General features: G+C 38.4%; 1 protein-coding gene across 7 annotated transcripts in view; it reads left to right on the plus strand.

The window, feature by feature from the left end:
- LOC112830064 (ATP-dependent DNA helicase Q1-like) overlaps positions 1-17,198 on the plus strand; it is a 112,538-nt gene that overhangs the window by 91,014 nt on the left and 4,326 nt on the right. For all 7 annotated transcript variants that reach the window (XM_073877878.1, XM_073877884.1, XM_073877880.1 and 4 more), the window contains 4 exons: positions 6,808-9,277; positions 9,364-9,474; positions 9,996-10,134; positions 11,953-12,044. In XM_073877878.1, the coding sequence (XP_073733979.1) occupies positions 9,208-9,277; positions 9,364-9,474; positions 9,996-10,134; positions 11,953-12,044 (412 nt within the window). In that variant the 5' untranslated portion in view covers positions 6,808-9,207. The remainder of the gene's footprint in view (positions 1-6,807; positions 9,278-9,363; positions 9,475-9,995; positions 10,135-11,952; positions 12,045-17,198) is intronic.

Below are 17,198 nucleotides of genomic sequence, written 5' to 3' on the forward strand. Positions count from 1 at the left end.
TCGCTCTGTCAAAGTCTTCACTCCTTAAAATCAAAGATAGAAACTGAACTAGGCTTCGACCTTTCCCACCCCTTTATGGTGTTGTCCTGGTTCTGCTCTTCCTTTCGCCTCATCCTCTGAACTCACCATCTGTTTCTCACCTTCCTTCCTTTCCGAATTCACTGAGTCACTTCTGCCTCACAGGTGACCGTGGCCCCCCACTCCTCACTGGCTTAGTCCAGGGGGCTGGTCTGCATTCCTCTTCCCGATTAACTTCTGGAGCAGGAGGAGCGTTTCCTGGTTCACCTCTCTCCTTGCCCCTTGCTCCCGTGGTTACTGTGGTTACTGTGACAGAGGCTTTGACAGGGTTCCTCTGCGTTCTCACTGCCTTCGTTCTCCTTCCTTTGCTGCCACCCTGAATGTTAGTGTTCCCTGCGGTTCTGATCTGTTCTCACCTTTTCTTACACTTCCCCAGACATGGTGGACTCGTGGCCTGAGGACACAGTTCTCTACCTTCAGAATTATTGGGGGCACAGTTATTTTTTTTTTTTTAAGTTTTGATTTAAATGCCTTAGGCAGTATATATACTGTCCTTTCAACTGGAGACCCCACCATGTTAATCAGACTACTCCAAAGAGTTGTCTGCAGCTACTGAAAATATCAGGTTTCTCACCTTTGCTGTATATTTCCAGCCTCAGTGGTCTGATCGCTTCGGATGAGAACCCTTGCTTGTGTGTTACCATCACTTGCATTGTCTCTGCAGATAAGCTGCCACCTGTCATCAGTTGTTCCCGTATCTAGTCCTCTTCCTCTTCAGCTGCAGATTTATGTTCCTAATTGTTTATTGGAAATGTGTACCCATCCTAAAAAAATTTTGAGATATTATTGATATATAACATTGTTTTAATTGTATAAGGTAGGTATTTGATATGTGTATATACTGGGATGTGATTATTACAGTATGTTCACTTATATCCTTCACCACACATAGTTACAAAATATTTTTGGTCCTCCTGAGAATGTTTTAGATTTATTCCCTTAGCATCTTACAAAAATATAGTACAGTATTGTAACTATAGTCAGTAGGTTGCACATTACATCCCCAAGCCTCCCTGTATATTTAGAAGTTTGAACCTTTTGACCCCCTTCACCCATTTTGCCCACCCCCATCCCTCACCTCTGGCAACCACCAGGGTGTTCTCTGTATCTTTGGGTTTTTTTTTAAGATTCCACATATAAGTGATATCATATAATGTTTGTCTTTCTCTGACTTATATCACTTAGCATAATGTTCTCAGGGTTCATCCATGCTGTTGCAAATGGCAGAATTTTCTTTTTTTTTATGGCCAAATCATATTCCATTGTGTATGTATGTATATATACATACCATATTTTCTTTATCCATGTATCAGTGCACACTTAGATTGTTTCCCTGTCTTGGCTATTATAAATAATGCTGTAGTGAACATAGAGGTGTAGATGTCTTTTCAAGATAGTGATTTTTTTTCCTTTGGATAAATACCCAGAAGTGGAATTGTTGGATCATATGATAGTTTTAGTTTTAATTTTTTGAGGAACCTCCGTACTGTCTTCCATAGTGGCTGTACCAATTTATATTGCTACCAACAGTGCACCAGGGTTCTCTTTTCTCCCACGCTTGTTATTTCTTGTGTTTTTGATGATAGCCATTCTAACAGGTGTGAGGTGATATTTCATTGTGGTTTCGATTTGCATTTTACTGATGATTAGTGATACTGAACACCTTTTCATGCACCTGTTGGCTATTTGTATGTCCTCTCTAGAATAAAATGTGTACCCAGATCTTCTGCCTATTTTTCAATCATATTTTTTGAGGTTTTTTGCTATTGAGTTGAATGAGTTCTTTGTATAGTTTTTATGTTAACCTTTTATCAGATAGTTGCAAATATTTACTCCTAGTCTATAGGTTGCCTTCTCATTATGTTGATGGTTTCCTTTGCTGTACAGAATCATTTTCTAGTTTGATGTAATCCCACTTATTTTTGCTTTTGTTACCTTTGCTTTTGATGTCAAATCCAATAAATGATTGCCAAGATCAGTGTCAGGAACTTATCCCCTATGTTTTCTTCTAGTAGTGTTATGGTTCCAGGTCTTATGTTTAAGACTTTAATCCTTTTTAAGTTTATTTTTGTATATGGTGTAAGGGTCCAGTTTCATTCTTTTGTATGTGGCTGGCTAGTTTTCCCAACACCATTTATTGAAGAGTCTTGCTTCTCCATTGTATAGTCTTGACTCCTTTATCATAAATTAATTGACCATATATGTGTGGGTTTATTTCCGGGTTGTCTGCTCTGTTTTGTTGTTACATGTTTCTGTTTTTATGCTAATACCATACTGTTTTGATTACTATAGCTTTGTAGTATAGTTTGAAATCAGGAAGTTCAATGCCTCCAGCTTTGTTCTTCTTTCTCAAGATTGCTTTGACTATTGGGGGCCTTTTGTAGTTTTAGGATGGTTGTTTCTAGTTCTGTGAAAATGCCTTTGGATTCTTGATAGGGATTATATTGAATCTATAGAATCTATAGACTGCTCTAGGTATATGGAAATTTTAACAGTGTTAAGTCTTCCAGTTCATGGACACAGAATATCTTTCCATTTATTTGTGTTATCTTCAATTTCTTTATGAGTGTCTTATAGTTTTTAGATGTATAGGTCTTTTACCTCCTTGGTTAAATTTACCCCTCGATATTTTATTCTTCTTCATGTAATTGTAAATGGAATTGTTTTCTTTTCTCTAATGGTTCGTTATTAGTATATAGAAACACAACTGATTTTTGTAGAGTGATTATGTGTTCTGTCACTTTAGTGAATTTTAGTTCTAATGAGTTTTTGGTGGAATCAAGATTTCCTGTGTGTAATTTCATGTCATCTGCAAATAGTGATGGTTTTATTTATTCTGTTTCAATTTGGATGCCTCTTATTTCTTTTTCTTGCCTAATTTCCATGGCTAGGAAGTATGTTAAATAACATTGCTGAGAGTGGGCATTCTTGTCTTGTTCCTGAACAGGAAGAAAAGATTGGCAGTAATAAGCTTGAGAGGAGGTTCTTTGTGGAGCTGAAACTCTGACCTCTGAGGAGGCACAGCACCCTGGTGCTGGTGTCTCTTAGTGGAGACAAGGTCGGGGGGGACCTGTGATGAAGTGGGTTCCCCAAAGCTTGGAAAAATGGCCAACTACTGCTCCTATGAAGATATAGTGCTGCAGTAGGGATGAAGAAGCCTTCTGGGGTGATGTTCTTGAGAACACAAGCAAGCCCACATGAAGCAAAAAGGAAGGAGCAAGACCCTTCTTCCTCTTCCAGGCTTCTATTCTGTGTTTCTAGGGCCAGCTGGCAAAGCAAAAATGGAGTGTGCAGATTCCCCGCTCTAGCATCACAGAGCAGGGTACAGAAGGGTGGAGTTGGAGCTGAGAACAAATAACATAATAGCTCAAACTCTGGTACTTCTCTTCCTAAACTACCCGGCAGATCTTCTTCTTCTTCTTTTTTTTTTTTTTTTTTAAGATTTTATTTATTCATCAGAGAGAGAAAGAGAGAGAGAGCACATACAAGCAGGGGGAGTGGCAGGCAGAGGGAGAAGCAGGCTCCCGCTGAGCAAGGAGCCTGATGTGGGGCTCAGTCCCAGAACCCTGGGATCATGACCTGAGCCAAAGACAGATGCTTAACCGACTGAACCACCCAGGCATCCCATAGATCTTTGTACTTAGAATAAGTTCCATATTCTTAACTGGGGTCCATAAGGCGATATGTGGTCTGTCCCTGTTTGTCTCTACCGTTTCCTATTCTTCCTTCCTCGCTGGTCATACTCCCACTACACTGGGCTTGCCACTATGAGCCCTTCTCACTCTTGGATAATAATGTACTTATTAGTTTACTCTTTGTTTTGTCTGATTTCTTTGCTTGAATTGTACTTCCATTTGCATAGCATCTTTGTCTTGTTCACCACTTAATCTTCAGTGCCTGGACAGCAAAGGAAACAGTTGACAAAACCAAAAGACAGCCGGCAGAATGGGAGAAGATATTTGCAAATGTCTTATCAGATAAAGGGCTAGTATCCAAGATCTATAAAGAACTTCTCAAACTCAACACCCAAAGAACAGATAATCCAGTCAAGAAATGGACAGAAGACCTGAACATTTCTCCAAAGAAGACATCCAAATGGCCAAAAGACACATGAAAAAATGCTCCACATCACTCAGCATCAGGGGAATACATATCAAAACCACAAGATACCACCTCACACCAGTCAGAATGGCTAAAATTAGCAAGTTAGGAAATGACAGATGTTGGCGAGGATGTAGAGAAAGGGGAACCCTTGTGCACTGTTGGTGGGAATGCAAGCTGGTGCAGCCACTCTGGACAACAGTATGGAGGTTCCTCAAAAAGTTGAAAATAAAGCTACCCTATGGCCCAGCAATTGCACTACTGGGTATTTACCCCAAAGATACAAAAGTAGTGAAACAAAGGGGCACTGCACCCCAATTTTTATAACAGCAGTGTCCACGGTAGCCAAACTGGAAGGAGCCCAGATATCCATTGACAGATGAATGGATAAAGAAGATGTGGTATATATACACAATGGAATCCTACTTGGCCATCAAAAAAATGAAATCTTGCTGTTTGCAATGACATGGATGGAACTAGACGGTATTATGCTAAGTGAAACAAGTCAGTCAGAGAAAGACAACTATCATGATCTCACTTGTATGTGGAATTTAAGAAACAAAACAGGATCATAGGGGAAGAGGGAAAAAAATAAAACAAGATGAAATCAGAGAGGGAGACAAACCATAAGAGATTCTTAATCATAGGAAACAAACAGGGTTGCTGGAGGGGAAGGAGGTGGGGGGATGGGGTAACTGGGTGCTAGATATTGAGGGCACGTGAAGTAATGAGCACTGGGTATTACATAAGACTGATGAATCACTGACCTCTACCTCAGAAACCAATAATACATTATATGTTAATTCATTGATTTAAATTAAAAAAATGAAAAAAAAAACTTTAGTTCCTTGGAGACATGCTTGACAGGAATAGATGAATCTTGGACTCTTTCCTTCCCCGTGCTCCCCACTCTACCTCCTTTAGGGCCCATATCCCAGTAGTTACCAAGACTTAGGGGGCTCTGGTTCTTGGGTTTCTATTCAGTCTCTTCTGCTCTATCCTCATTGTCATGCCTTGTTTCCTAGTCTTACTGGGTCTCTGGTCTGCTGCTGCCATCTTTGAACTGATCTCCCTTTCTTTAGTCTTTGCCTCTTCCAGCCCATACTTCGCCACCAAACGATGAATCTATTCATATCCCTTGTGCGCTTTAAAAGTTACATGGTGACTCATTTCCTATAGGATTAAGTCCTAGCTCCTTAGAATCAATGGACCATGTTGTTCCCAGTCTTATTTAAGCCTGCCTTTCTATGCTCTTCAGGGTAACGGTATCAGTCAAGGTGCAGGCAGGGAAGCAGAGCTGCTGTGAATGGCAAGTGATCAGGGATTTATGTTAGGAAGCAGACCCCGTACAATGGTGTGAGGACAGGGGATGTAAAGGATGGAGGATCAGAGAAAAGTTCCTGGTTTCCTGAAGCACTGGTGTGGGAGATCAACTGGAGCTTGTAGGGGAGTCCAACTGGCATGGCCAGTGCCAGAGGGAGCCACAAAGGGGAAGCTCGTGAGATGTCTCTGGTAAGCACTGTCCTCCTAGTAGCTGTCAGAGCTATGGGTCTGCTGCCAAGCATTTGGTGGGGCCCATTGGTGGGCAAGGCCTATAGTTGGGAAGAAGAACTGAAGGAAGAGTGGAAAAAAGAAAGAGTGGAAAAAAACCAGGACAAGCTAGAACTGGCTGGGCACCTCTGCATCTGGCCCTCATCCCATCTGCCTGGAGAGGTCTTCAGAGAGTGATGGCAGCTGGTTCACTTCTGCCTGCCCCATCTTGCACAAGGTCCTCTTTTGGGCCAGCTCTCACCTGGAGCCATACAGGGAACGTGGTTCCCAGCTTCCTGGAGTTGACAGTAGATGCATCCAGCTCGACACCCTGTGAGTTAGCCTGACGGACCTGCTGGCTGTTGTCTGACTATGACAGGTCATTTCATGCCGGTGTCTTTGCAGTGTATGTGCTTTGTCTGCCTGGTGGTTTCTTCTGCCCTTCCTAGTGAGTTTCTCATGTCCTTCAAGACCCAACTCAAATGTTACCTTCACGACTTCCCCAACCACAACCTTCTCTGTTTTCATAGTAGTCCTCTAGCTTTGCATTTAGCAGTTTCGACCACAGTTCCTTTCCACTTTCTCCAATTAGTTCAGGTACTTAAGGACAACTCGTCTAGTGATGGAAACGTTCATGACAAATATGAGCCCAGAATGGTTTCCCAGAAATAAGTTCTATAAAAACCAGCGCATTCACCAAAAGCTTTCTGGTCTGATTTTGCCACACTTGGAGGATAGTGGTGGTAGCAGGGATACCTTACCTCTTGTCAGTGAGAGATTCCACATGCTATAGCCACTCCCACTGCCTCTTGAAGTTACTGGTCAGAGGGTGCAGACCAGCACACAGCTTACTGGAAATAGTATTAGTTTTAGTATTCCCTCTCTTCAACAGTGAGTTTGCCTACGGGCCAGAACAGTGTTTCTGAAGAACGAGTTAGAAGTAGCCTGCCTACTCCGAAAGGCCAGGCAGCCAACTGCAGATTAGATATCTCGAGCTGGGGAAAGAGAATCCAGCAACCATTGCTTAACTGTGTAATGGTAAGATGTCATTTACTCCTTAAGTGTAGAAAGTGGGTCACTTGTTTTTTTCTTTTCCAGATTACAAGGCACTTGGTATCTTGAAGCGGCAGTTCCCTAACACCACTCCAGTAGGGCTGACTGCAACCGCAACAAGCCATGTTCTGAAGGATGCCCAGAAAATACTGTGTGTGGAGAAGTGTTTTACTTTCACGCCTTCTTTTATTTTATTATTATTTTTTTATTTAAAGATTTTATTTATTTATTCACGAAAGACAGAGAGAGGCAGAGGGAGAAGCAGGCTCCCAAGGAGCAGGGAGCCCGATGCGGGACTCGATCCCAGGACCCTGGGATCATGACCTGAGCCGAAGGCAGATGCTTAACCATCTGAGCCACCCAGGCACCCTTCACGCCTTCTTTTAATCAGCCGAATCTTTATTATAAGGTGTGTAACTTCTATGTCAGTTTGTTACTTTTGTGAAGGATTGCAGCGGAGGTTGCCTTTTCGTTATGTTTATTTACATGAGTAACAGTTAATTCTGTTTAAAAGTTTTTAAAATCAGGAGGTGATTATAAGCAGATCAGTAATTAATGCTTTCTTCATGTATCTGTGTTGCTGCATAAATCCTTTGCTGGGTTAAATAAAAGACATTGCCTTGTGAAATTGATGCACATTCTTGTGCAGGGATGGAGGGAAGGTGAAGATTGATACTAAGGACCCTAATGAATCTTGATAGAAGTCACTTAAAAATAATTCAACATGGGGTACCTAGGTGGCTCAGTCAGTTAAGTGGCTGCCTTCGGCTCAGGTCATGATCCCAGGGTCCTGGGATCGAGTCCCGCATCGGGCTCCCTTCTTGGCAGAGAGTCTGCTTCTTCCTCTCCCTCTGCTTGCCACTCTGCCTACTTGTGTTCTCTCTCTATCTTTCTGTCAAATAAATAAAATCTTTTAAAAAACAACATTAATATACCATTAAAGATTTGCTAATATTCTATTTAGATTATATAACCTAACAGTTGTTTTTTCATTGTTTCTGATCCTTTTAAGAATAGACAATATTTTTCTGAGTTTTCACTGAAGTTATTAATGCCATGATTTATGTTTTTATAAAAATAGCATCAGAAAATAAAAATGTCTCCATCTTTTTAAGTTGTTCACTGCTTCTATGCCTCCCCACCCCTGGTGGATTCACAGCCAAGGATCAAGAAGAACCTGAGAGGTGGCAGGGTCAGAGGAGGTGAATATAAGAGTAAGAGAAAAAGCACTGTGCCCATAAAAGCATGGCACCCTGAAAGTTGTAAGCAAATGGCTACATGGATGGTCCTATTAATATACTGTGTAATAAGTTAGCTTTTTCTTAGATTCGGCAGAAGCCCTCCAACACTGAAGTTTTTATAGAGGGTATTGTAAAGGTCATTAATGGAGGATACAAAGGGCAATGAGGTAATAGGAAAACAAACCAACTTTGAAGACTCAGAGAGGACTTTTGAAAAGTAATTAGTATTACACTAATCTACCAGTGAATGATTAGCAGCCAAAAAAACTAGTATATGGCAGAAGATACTTGAAAATGGTATGATAAAATGAATTTGCTTGGTGATCTTAGAAATTGGGTGTGTCATTTGCTCATGGGACAGATTATAAGAGTCAAACTGTTTGATTTATTTTTGTTTATTTACACCTAATTGCTTTAAATAGTGGACCTAATGACATAATGCTAATTATCAACAGCACATGTTTAGTAAGTATCCACTGTGTATAAGATAGAAGGTTAAACAGCGATTTTCTGAAGGGATGTAAAAAACAGACGTTTAATAGTAAAGGACACATTAAGGAATAAATAGTACATATTGAATGAATTAACTGTAGATGGAGTTGAGAGTATTTGTGTTCTAGGATTAATGCATAGACAGGTGTTACTGAAGCACAGAGTTTGTGTAAAAGTAGCATTTCAAAGCTCTTCTACAGATTTGCAGGAGATATTAATGGTGCACTGGGTGAAAGGAGCTCCAGGGTCAAATTTGAGAAAGACTGCAGCTCTTTATCCCACCTGGAGCTTCAGAGGGTATATCAGTCAGCACATGAGAAGTTTAGGCCAGCCCTGCAAATAGAGAAATCTGTTACCTCTGTTCAGTGTAGGTCCCCAGTCACTTGCACATGAAACTTTTCACATTATACTCGAGAGAAAAACGAGGTAATGGGAACCAACAGTGGTGGCCCAGGGCTTATTTGTGCTTTAGAGCAAGCTGCTGATCAAATCTTGAATTATACCAGAAAGTCATATATGTTCAGGACCTTGGAATCTTTCCTAAATCTTTTCCCCCCATGCATTGTATTAATCAGTATTTTGAATGTATGTTAAAAAATTATATATATCTAACAATTGGACGTATTTTACTACAGGAATATATTGCTTTTCTTAGACTCCAAGCAAGTTACAGTTAGTTTATAGAAACTGGGAATTCAAGCAGGAGCGTACCATGCCAATATGGAACCAGAAGATAAGACCAATGTTCATCGAAGATGGTCAGCCATTGAAATTCAGGTTAAGTATGTATCTTCAATAGAAGTCTAATTAACATTTTAAAATATTTTAACTTGATTAACATATAATGTTAAAACATTTTAATTACTAGTGGCAACGGTTGCATTTGGTATGGGAATTGATATAGCAGATGTGAGATTTGTTATTCATCATTCAATGAGTAAATCTATTGAAAATTATTACCAAGAGCGTGGATGTGCAGGTATGTATAACTCCTATCCAGAAGTAACTTTTAACAGAGCTTTTCTAGAAAACACACTATGGATGAGGTTTAATGATTCTGTATTTTTAATCTTCTTTATTAGCTAGTATTTTTAGAACAATGAAGTCTTTTTTTGCAGTTTTATACTTATTTGTACTTATGTACTTAAATGCTTATCTTACTTGTATGGGAGTGTTATGAATTGTTTCCTGTGTTTGCTAAGATAATTTGATGTTCATCTTTGCCTTCTGAATTTTTAATTAGTGGTTTCAAATTTATAACTTCAATAACTAGATTATTTATGCACATATTTTTTAAGCTGATTGTTGATGTCTCTTTAGTCATTTTTTTCTCTTTATAATTTGAAGGCAGTTGCTACAAATTAACTTGCACATCTCTGAAATTTCTAGATGTGATATATTTAGACTATAAAGTGTTGCCAGCTGACTTTATATATATTATTTTTGCCTATTTTGAAATTTTCAAGTAATTATGCAATCTCAAGATTTCTCACACTATAGGTCGAGATGACATGAAAGCGGACTGTATTTTGCATTATGGCTTTGGAGATATATTCAGAATAAGTTCAATGGTGGTAATGGAAAATGTGGGACAACAGAAGCTTTATGAGATGGTGTCATACTGTCAAAACATAAGCAAGTAAGCCACATACCTTTTTATAACTTGTCATTTAAACATAAGCACTATATGAAATTACTTTGAGTACTTGCTCAGTAAGTAAATACACTGGTAGAATATCAAGTACAAACCTGTAAAAGCAAATGTCTGAAGCGTGGGAACCAGTACATGAACCCTCAGGATCTGCCTTAATTCAAGAAGAGATATTCTCTCTCCCTGATAATCCTCCAAAACTATTTTTTATTGTTCTTTTTTATTTAAGTAAAACAAGCATATTGAGATGATTTTTTTTAATTGAAGAATAATTGACATACAGTATTGTATTAGTTTCAGGTATACAACATAGTGAATCAGTATTCATATACATTATGAAATGGTCACCACAGTAAGTCTAGTGACCCTCTGTCACCCTACAAAGTTGTTACTATAATGGACTGTATTCCCTCTGCTGTATATTTTATCCCCTGATTATTTTATAATTGGAAGATTGTACCTCTTAATCCCCTTCACCTATTTCATCCATCCCCCTTTTATTGAAAGTTTTGATCTAAATTGACAGTGAGTCCAAACCTTTTCTCTCTGGCTCTGGCATACAGCTACATGCTTTACTAATTCTGAAAAGGTATATACGGTTGGCATTTTGAGAGCTGAGCTAGGTAACATGTACCATCTCACCAGCTGATGGGTTGATGAAATAGTTGAGAGCAGGGTTAAGTTTTTCCTTAAGAAATAAATTTAGGGGTGTCTGGGTGGCTCAGTCGGTTAAGCATTTGCCTTTGGCTCAGGTCAGTGCCTGCTTCTCCCTTGCCCTCTGCCCCTCCCCCCACCCCACCTACACCCGCTCATGCTCTCTGGCTCTCAAATAAAATTTTTTTTTAAAAAAAAAAAAAGAGATTTAAATCTATTTAGGGTGGTTTTAGACCTTTAGGTCCCTTTTCAGTAGTAGTCATCTTTATACCCTTATTGCCATCCTAAAAAGGATTCAGAAATTTTGAACTGATAAGCAGTTACTGGACAGTGACAGAAAATGTCATTTCTTTTCTATAGGTGGTGCAACAATCTAGATAATAAGAAAATGAAAGTTTCCTTATATATCCAATAAACTCTCAAGAAGCGTGTTTTGGGATTTAGAGTCAAACTGATACTGTAAAGTACAAAAAATGCTTTGATATCAGGAAGATTGTCTTAATAGCTGCAAAATATTGAATCTCAAAGTGAATCCCAGACAACATCTAAAAGCAATGTTTATCAGGTACATATGGAAAAAATTGTATGTAGTAGGCAGAAGAATAGTTCCCCAAAGCTGTCTACATCCAAATTCCTGGAAACTGTAATTTACCTTCCATGGCAAAAGAGAATTAAAAGATTGCAAATGTGAATTAAGGTTGCTTAATCAGCTGACCTTAAAATTGGAATATAACCCTGGGTTGTTTGGATGGGTCCAGTATAATCATAAGGGTCCTTAAATGTGGAAGGAAGCAGGAAAGGTCAGAATGATACTTGTTGGCTTTGAAGATGGAGGAAAGGGGGACATGAGCCAAGGAATACACGAAGTCTCTAGAAACTGGAAAGGACAAGGAAACAGATTCCACCCGAAAGCCTCCAGAAGAAATCCATCCCTGCTGACACCTTGATTTTAAGCCAAGGAGACCCATGTCAGACTTCTAACCTGTAGAAATGTAAGATAATAAATCTGTGTTGTTTTAAGCCACTAAGTTTGTGGTAATGTTAATGACAGCAATAGGAAACTAATATAGTCTATAACTCTGTGTTTTTAAATAGGCATTATTAAAACTTCTTAGGTCATTTAATAATTTGTAACTCTATATGTGTTTGCAGGTGTCGCCGTGTATTGATAGCTCAACGTTTCGATGAAGTGTGGAATTCAGAAGCATGCAACAGAATGTGTGATAATTGTTTTAAAGACATTGGTGAGTTCACTGTTTTTCTAATTGAAGTAGTGGTACGTTAGTGTCAGGTGTACAACATAGTGATTCCGTAAGTCTGCACACTGTGCTGCCCACTACAAGTGTAGCTACCATCCGTCACCGTGCAGTGCTGTTACAGTACCACTGACTACATATTCCCTGTGCTGTACCTCTCACTGCATGACTTCCTCATTCCATACCTGTAAGCCCATACTCCCACTTCCCTTCATCCGTTTTACCCATCCCCCCACCTCCCTCCCCTCTGGCAAACATCGGTTTGTTTTCTGTATTTGTGGGTCAGTTTCTGCTTTTTTGTTTATTCCTTTGTTTTGTTTTTTAGGTTCTACATACAAGTGAAATCCTGTGATATTTGTCTTTAACTTATTTCACTTACTATAATACCATCTAGGCCCATTCATATTGTTGCAGATGGCAAGATCTCATTCTTCTTTATGGCTGAGTAACATTCCATTGTGTATACATACTACATCATCTTTATCCATCCATCTGTCAATGGACACTCGGGTTGCTTCCATTATCTTGGCTATAAACATGGGAGTGCATTTATCTTTTATATTAGTGTTTTCAATTTCTTTGGGTAAATACCCAGTGGAATTACAGGATCACAAGGTAATTCTATTTTTAATTTTGTGAGGAACCGCCATACTGGTTTCCACAGTGGCTGCACCAGTTGTATTCCCACCAATGCTGCAAAAGGGTTCCCTTTTCTCCCCATCCTCATTGGCCCTTGTTGTTTCTTGTCTTCTGGATTTTAACCCTTCTGACAGGTGTGAAGTGATATCTCACTGTGGTTTTCATTTGTATTTCCCTGATGTTTAGTGATTGCATCTTTTCATGTTTCTATTGGCTATTTGTATGTCTTCTTTGGAAAAATGTCTATTCAGGTCTTTTGCCCATTTTTTAATTGGATTATTTGGGGCTTTTTTTGGTGTTGAGTTCATAAGTTCTTTATCTATTTTGGATATTAACCCTTTATTGAATATGTCATTTGCAAATATCTTCTCCCATTCAGTAGGTTATCTATTAGTTTTGTTGATGCTTTTCTTCACTGTGCAAAAGCTTTTTATTTTGGTGTGATTCCAGTAATTTATTTTTGCTTTTGTTTCTCTTGTGTCAGGAGACATATCTAGAAAAATGTTGCTATGGCCAATGTCAAAGAAATTACCGTCTATGTCCTCTTCTGACATTGTATGGTTTGAGGTTTCATGTTTAGGTCTTTAATCCATTTTGAGTTTGGTTTTGTATATGGTGTAAGACAGTGGTCCAGTTTCATTGTTTTGCATGTAGCTGTCCAGTTTTCCCAGCACCATTTATTGAAGAGACTATCTTTTTCTTTATTGTATTTTCTTGCATCCTTTGTCATAGATTAATTGACCATAGAAGTGTGGGTTTATTTCTGGGCCCTCTATGTTGTTCCATTGATCCGTGTCTATTTTTGTGCCAGTAACATACTGTTTTGATTATTACACTGGTGGTATATCTTGAAATGTGGGATTTGAAATCCAGCTTTGTTCTTAAGATTTCTTTGGCTGTTTGAGGTCTTTTGTGGTTCCACACAAATTTTAGGATCATTTGTTCTAGTTCTGTGAAAAATGCTGTTGGTATTTTGATAGAGATTATTGCACTGCATCTGTAGATTGCTTTGTGGAGTAGGTATTTTACCAGTATTCTTCCAATCCATGAGCATTGTCTTTCCATTTGCTTGTGTAATCTTCAATTTCTTTCATCAGTGTTTTATAGTTCTCAGAGTACAGGTTCTTTTGCCTCCTTGGTTGTTTATTCCTGGGTATTTTATTACGTTTGGCACAGTTGTAAATGGAATTGTGTTTTTAATTTATTTTTCTGCTATTTCATTAGTATATAGAAATGTAGCTGATTTTCTGTATATTAATTTTGTATCCTGTAACTTTACTGAATTCATTTATTCTAATACTTTTTGGTGTAGTCTTTAGGGTTTTTTTTGTATAGTATTAGGTCACCTGTAAATGGTGGCATTTTAACTTCTTCCTTACAAATATGGGTTTCTTTTATTTCTTATCTGATTGCTGTGGCTAGGACTTCCAGTACTATGTTGAATAAAAGTGATGACAGTGGACATCCTTGTTTTGCTCCTGATCATAGAGCAAAAGCTCCCACTTTTTCACCATTGAATGTAGGCTGCAAAATCTTCAAGTATGGCCTTTATTATGTTGAGGTATGTTCCCTCTAAACTCACTTTGTTGAGTTTTTATCATGAACAGATGTTGTATTTTGTTAAATGCTTTTTCTGCATCTATTGAGATCATATGGTTTTTACCCTTCCTCTTATAAATGTGTAATTGATTTGCAAATATTGAACTATCCATGTATCCACAGAATCACTTCTACTTGATTGTGATGAATAATCCTTTTAATGTATTGCTAAAAGTGGTTTGCTAATATTTTGTTGAGTTTTGCATCTATGTGCATTGTGGATATCGGCTTGTAGTTTTCTTTTTGTCTGTTTTCTTTGGTTTTGCTATCAGGGTAAGTCTGGCCTCATGGAATATATTTGGAAGCCTTACTTCCACTTCTATTTTTTTGGTATAGTTTGAGGAGAATAGGTATTAACTCTTTTTTGAGTGTTTGGTAGCATGTACCTAAGAATCCATCCGGTCTTGGACTTTTTTGTTGGTAATTTTTTGATTATCATGTCCATCTTGTTACTAGTAATTGGTCTATTCAGACTTCTATTTCTCCCTTATTCAGTTTTGGAAAATTCTGTTTCTAGGAATTTATCCATTTATTCTAGGTTGTCCAATTTGTTGGCATATGATTTTTCACAATACTCTCTTACAGTCCTTTGTATTTCTGTGGTGTCAGTTGTTACTTCTCTTTCATTTCTGATTTTTTTTTGGCCCCTCTCATTTTTTCTTGGTGAGTCTGGGTAAAAGTTCATCAATTCCATTTATCTTCTCAAAGAACCAGCTCTTGGTTTCCTTGATCATCTTTTTTTCTTTAGTTTCTATTTCATTTACTTCTGCTTTGATCTTCATTATATCCTTCCTACTTATGTTGGGTTTTGTTGTTTATTTCCTTTGGGTATAAGGTTAGATTGTTTACTTGAGATTTTTCTTGTTGCTTGAGGTAGGTTTGTATGGCTATAAATTTACCTGTCATAGAACTGCTTCTGCTGTGTCCCAAAGATTTTGGACCATTGTGTTTTCATTTTCATTTGTCTCTGTGTATTTTTTAAATTTCTTCTTTGTTGACCCATTGGTTGTGTAGTAGCGTGTTTTTTAGCCTCCACGTGTTTGTGTTTTTTCCAGTTTTTTTCTTGTGATTGATTTCTAGTTTCATACTGTTGTGGTCGGAAAAGATGCATAGTATAATCAGTCTTCTTAAATTTATTGAGACTTGTTTTGTTCCCTAATGTGATCTGTTCTAGAGAATGCTCCATGTGCACTTGAATGTGTGATCTGCTATTTTTGGATGGAATGTTTGTGTATATCTGTTATGTTCATCTAGTCTAACATGTCATTCAAAGACAGTATCCTTTATGACTTTCTGCTTGGATGATGTATCCATTGATGTAAATGAAGTGTTTAAGCTCCCTGTCATTATTGTGTTACCATCCATTTCTCCCTCTATCTGGTTGTGTTTACCTTGTGTATTTTTTTCTTAGCATTTTTTTAAGTTTTTATTTATTTAAGTAATCTCTACACCCAGTGTGGGGCTCAGACTAACTGACCCCAAGACCAAGAGTCACATATTCTTCCTACTGAGTCAGCCAGGTGCTCCTGCTTGATATATTTAGATGCTTCTATATTGGGAGCATAGATATTTACAATCCTTATATCCTCTTGTTGGATTGGTACCTTTATCATTATGTAATGTTCTTCTTTGATTCTTGATACAGTCTTAGGTTTTTTGGTTTGTTTTTTAAAGATTTTATTTATTTATTTGACAGAGAGAGAGAGAAAGAGCACACAAGCAGGGGGAGCAGCAGAGGGAGAGGAAGAAGCAGACTCTCCGCTGAGCAGGGAGCCCGATGTGGGGCTCGATCCCAGGACCCTGAGCTTAAGGCAGACGCTTAACTGGCTGAGCCACCCAGGCGCCCCATACAGCCTTAGTTTTAAAGTCTATTTTGTCTGATGTATGTATGTACTGCTACTCCGGCTTTTCTTTTTGCTTCCATTTGCATATGTTTTTCCATTCCTTCACTTTCAGTCTGTATGTGTCTTTAGGCCTGAAGTAAGTCTCTTATAGACAGCATATACATCTGTCTTGTTTTTTTAATCCATTCTACCACCCTGTGTCTTTTGAGTGGAACATTTAGACCATTTACATTTAAAGTAATTATTGATAGCTATGTACTTACTGACATTTTGTTGATTGTTCTTTGGTTGTTTTTGTAGTTCTTCTCTGTTCCTTCCGTTGTTCTCTTTGTGATTGCTGACTTTCTGTAGTATTTTGTTTCACTTTCTCTTTTATTATTATTCTTTTTCATTTCTTTTCACTTTTTTGAGTATAGTTGACACACAATATTAGTTTCGGATGTACAACATAATGATTCAGCAACTCTATACATTATGCTGTGCCCATCACAAGTGTAGCTACCATGTGTCACCATGCGACACTGTTACAGTACCATCCACTATATTCTATATACTGTCCCCCCCCGCCCCCTTTTTTTTTTTTTAACCTATTCTAGGTTTGGCATTTGTGATTATATATGAACTTTGGAAGAAGCAGGGAGCCTGACATGGGGCTTGATCCCAGGACTCTGAGATCATGACCTGAGCTGAGGGCAGCAGCTTAACCAACTGAGCCACCCAGGTGCCCCTTTGTGGGTATTCTTGATTGCAGGGGTTTTTGTTTTGTTTTTTTTCCTTTCAGCACTTTGAATGTATCATGCCAGTCCCTTCAGGCCTGCAGTTTCTGCTGAAAAATCAGTTGATAGCCTTGTGGAGTTTCTCTTGAACATAACTTTGTTTCTCTCTTACTGCTTTTACAATTATCTCTTTAGCCTTTGACATTTTAATTATGTGTTGTGGTGTTGAGCTTCTTGAGTTTATCTTCTTAAGGGGCTCTACGTGCTTCATGAATCTGAATGTCTGTTTCCTTCCCTTGATTAGGGAAGTTTCCAGCTATAATTCTTCAAATACATTTTCTACC

This window comes from Callorhinus ursinus, unplaced genomic scaffold (assembly GCF_003265705.2).
Source record: "Callorhinus ursinus isolate GAN/ISIS: 27379988/994484 unplaced genomic scaffold, GSC_fseal_2.0 scaffold27, whole genome shotgun sequence".
In the NCBI taxonomy this organism is placed as follows: Eukaryota; Metazoa; Chordata; class Mammalia; order Carnivora; family Otariidae; genus Callorhinus; species Callorhinus ursinus.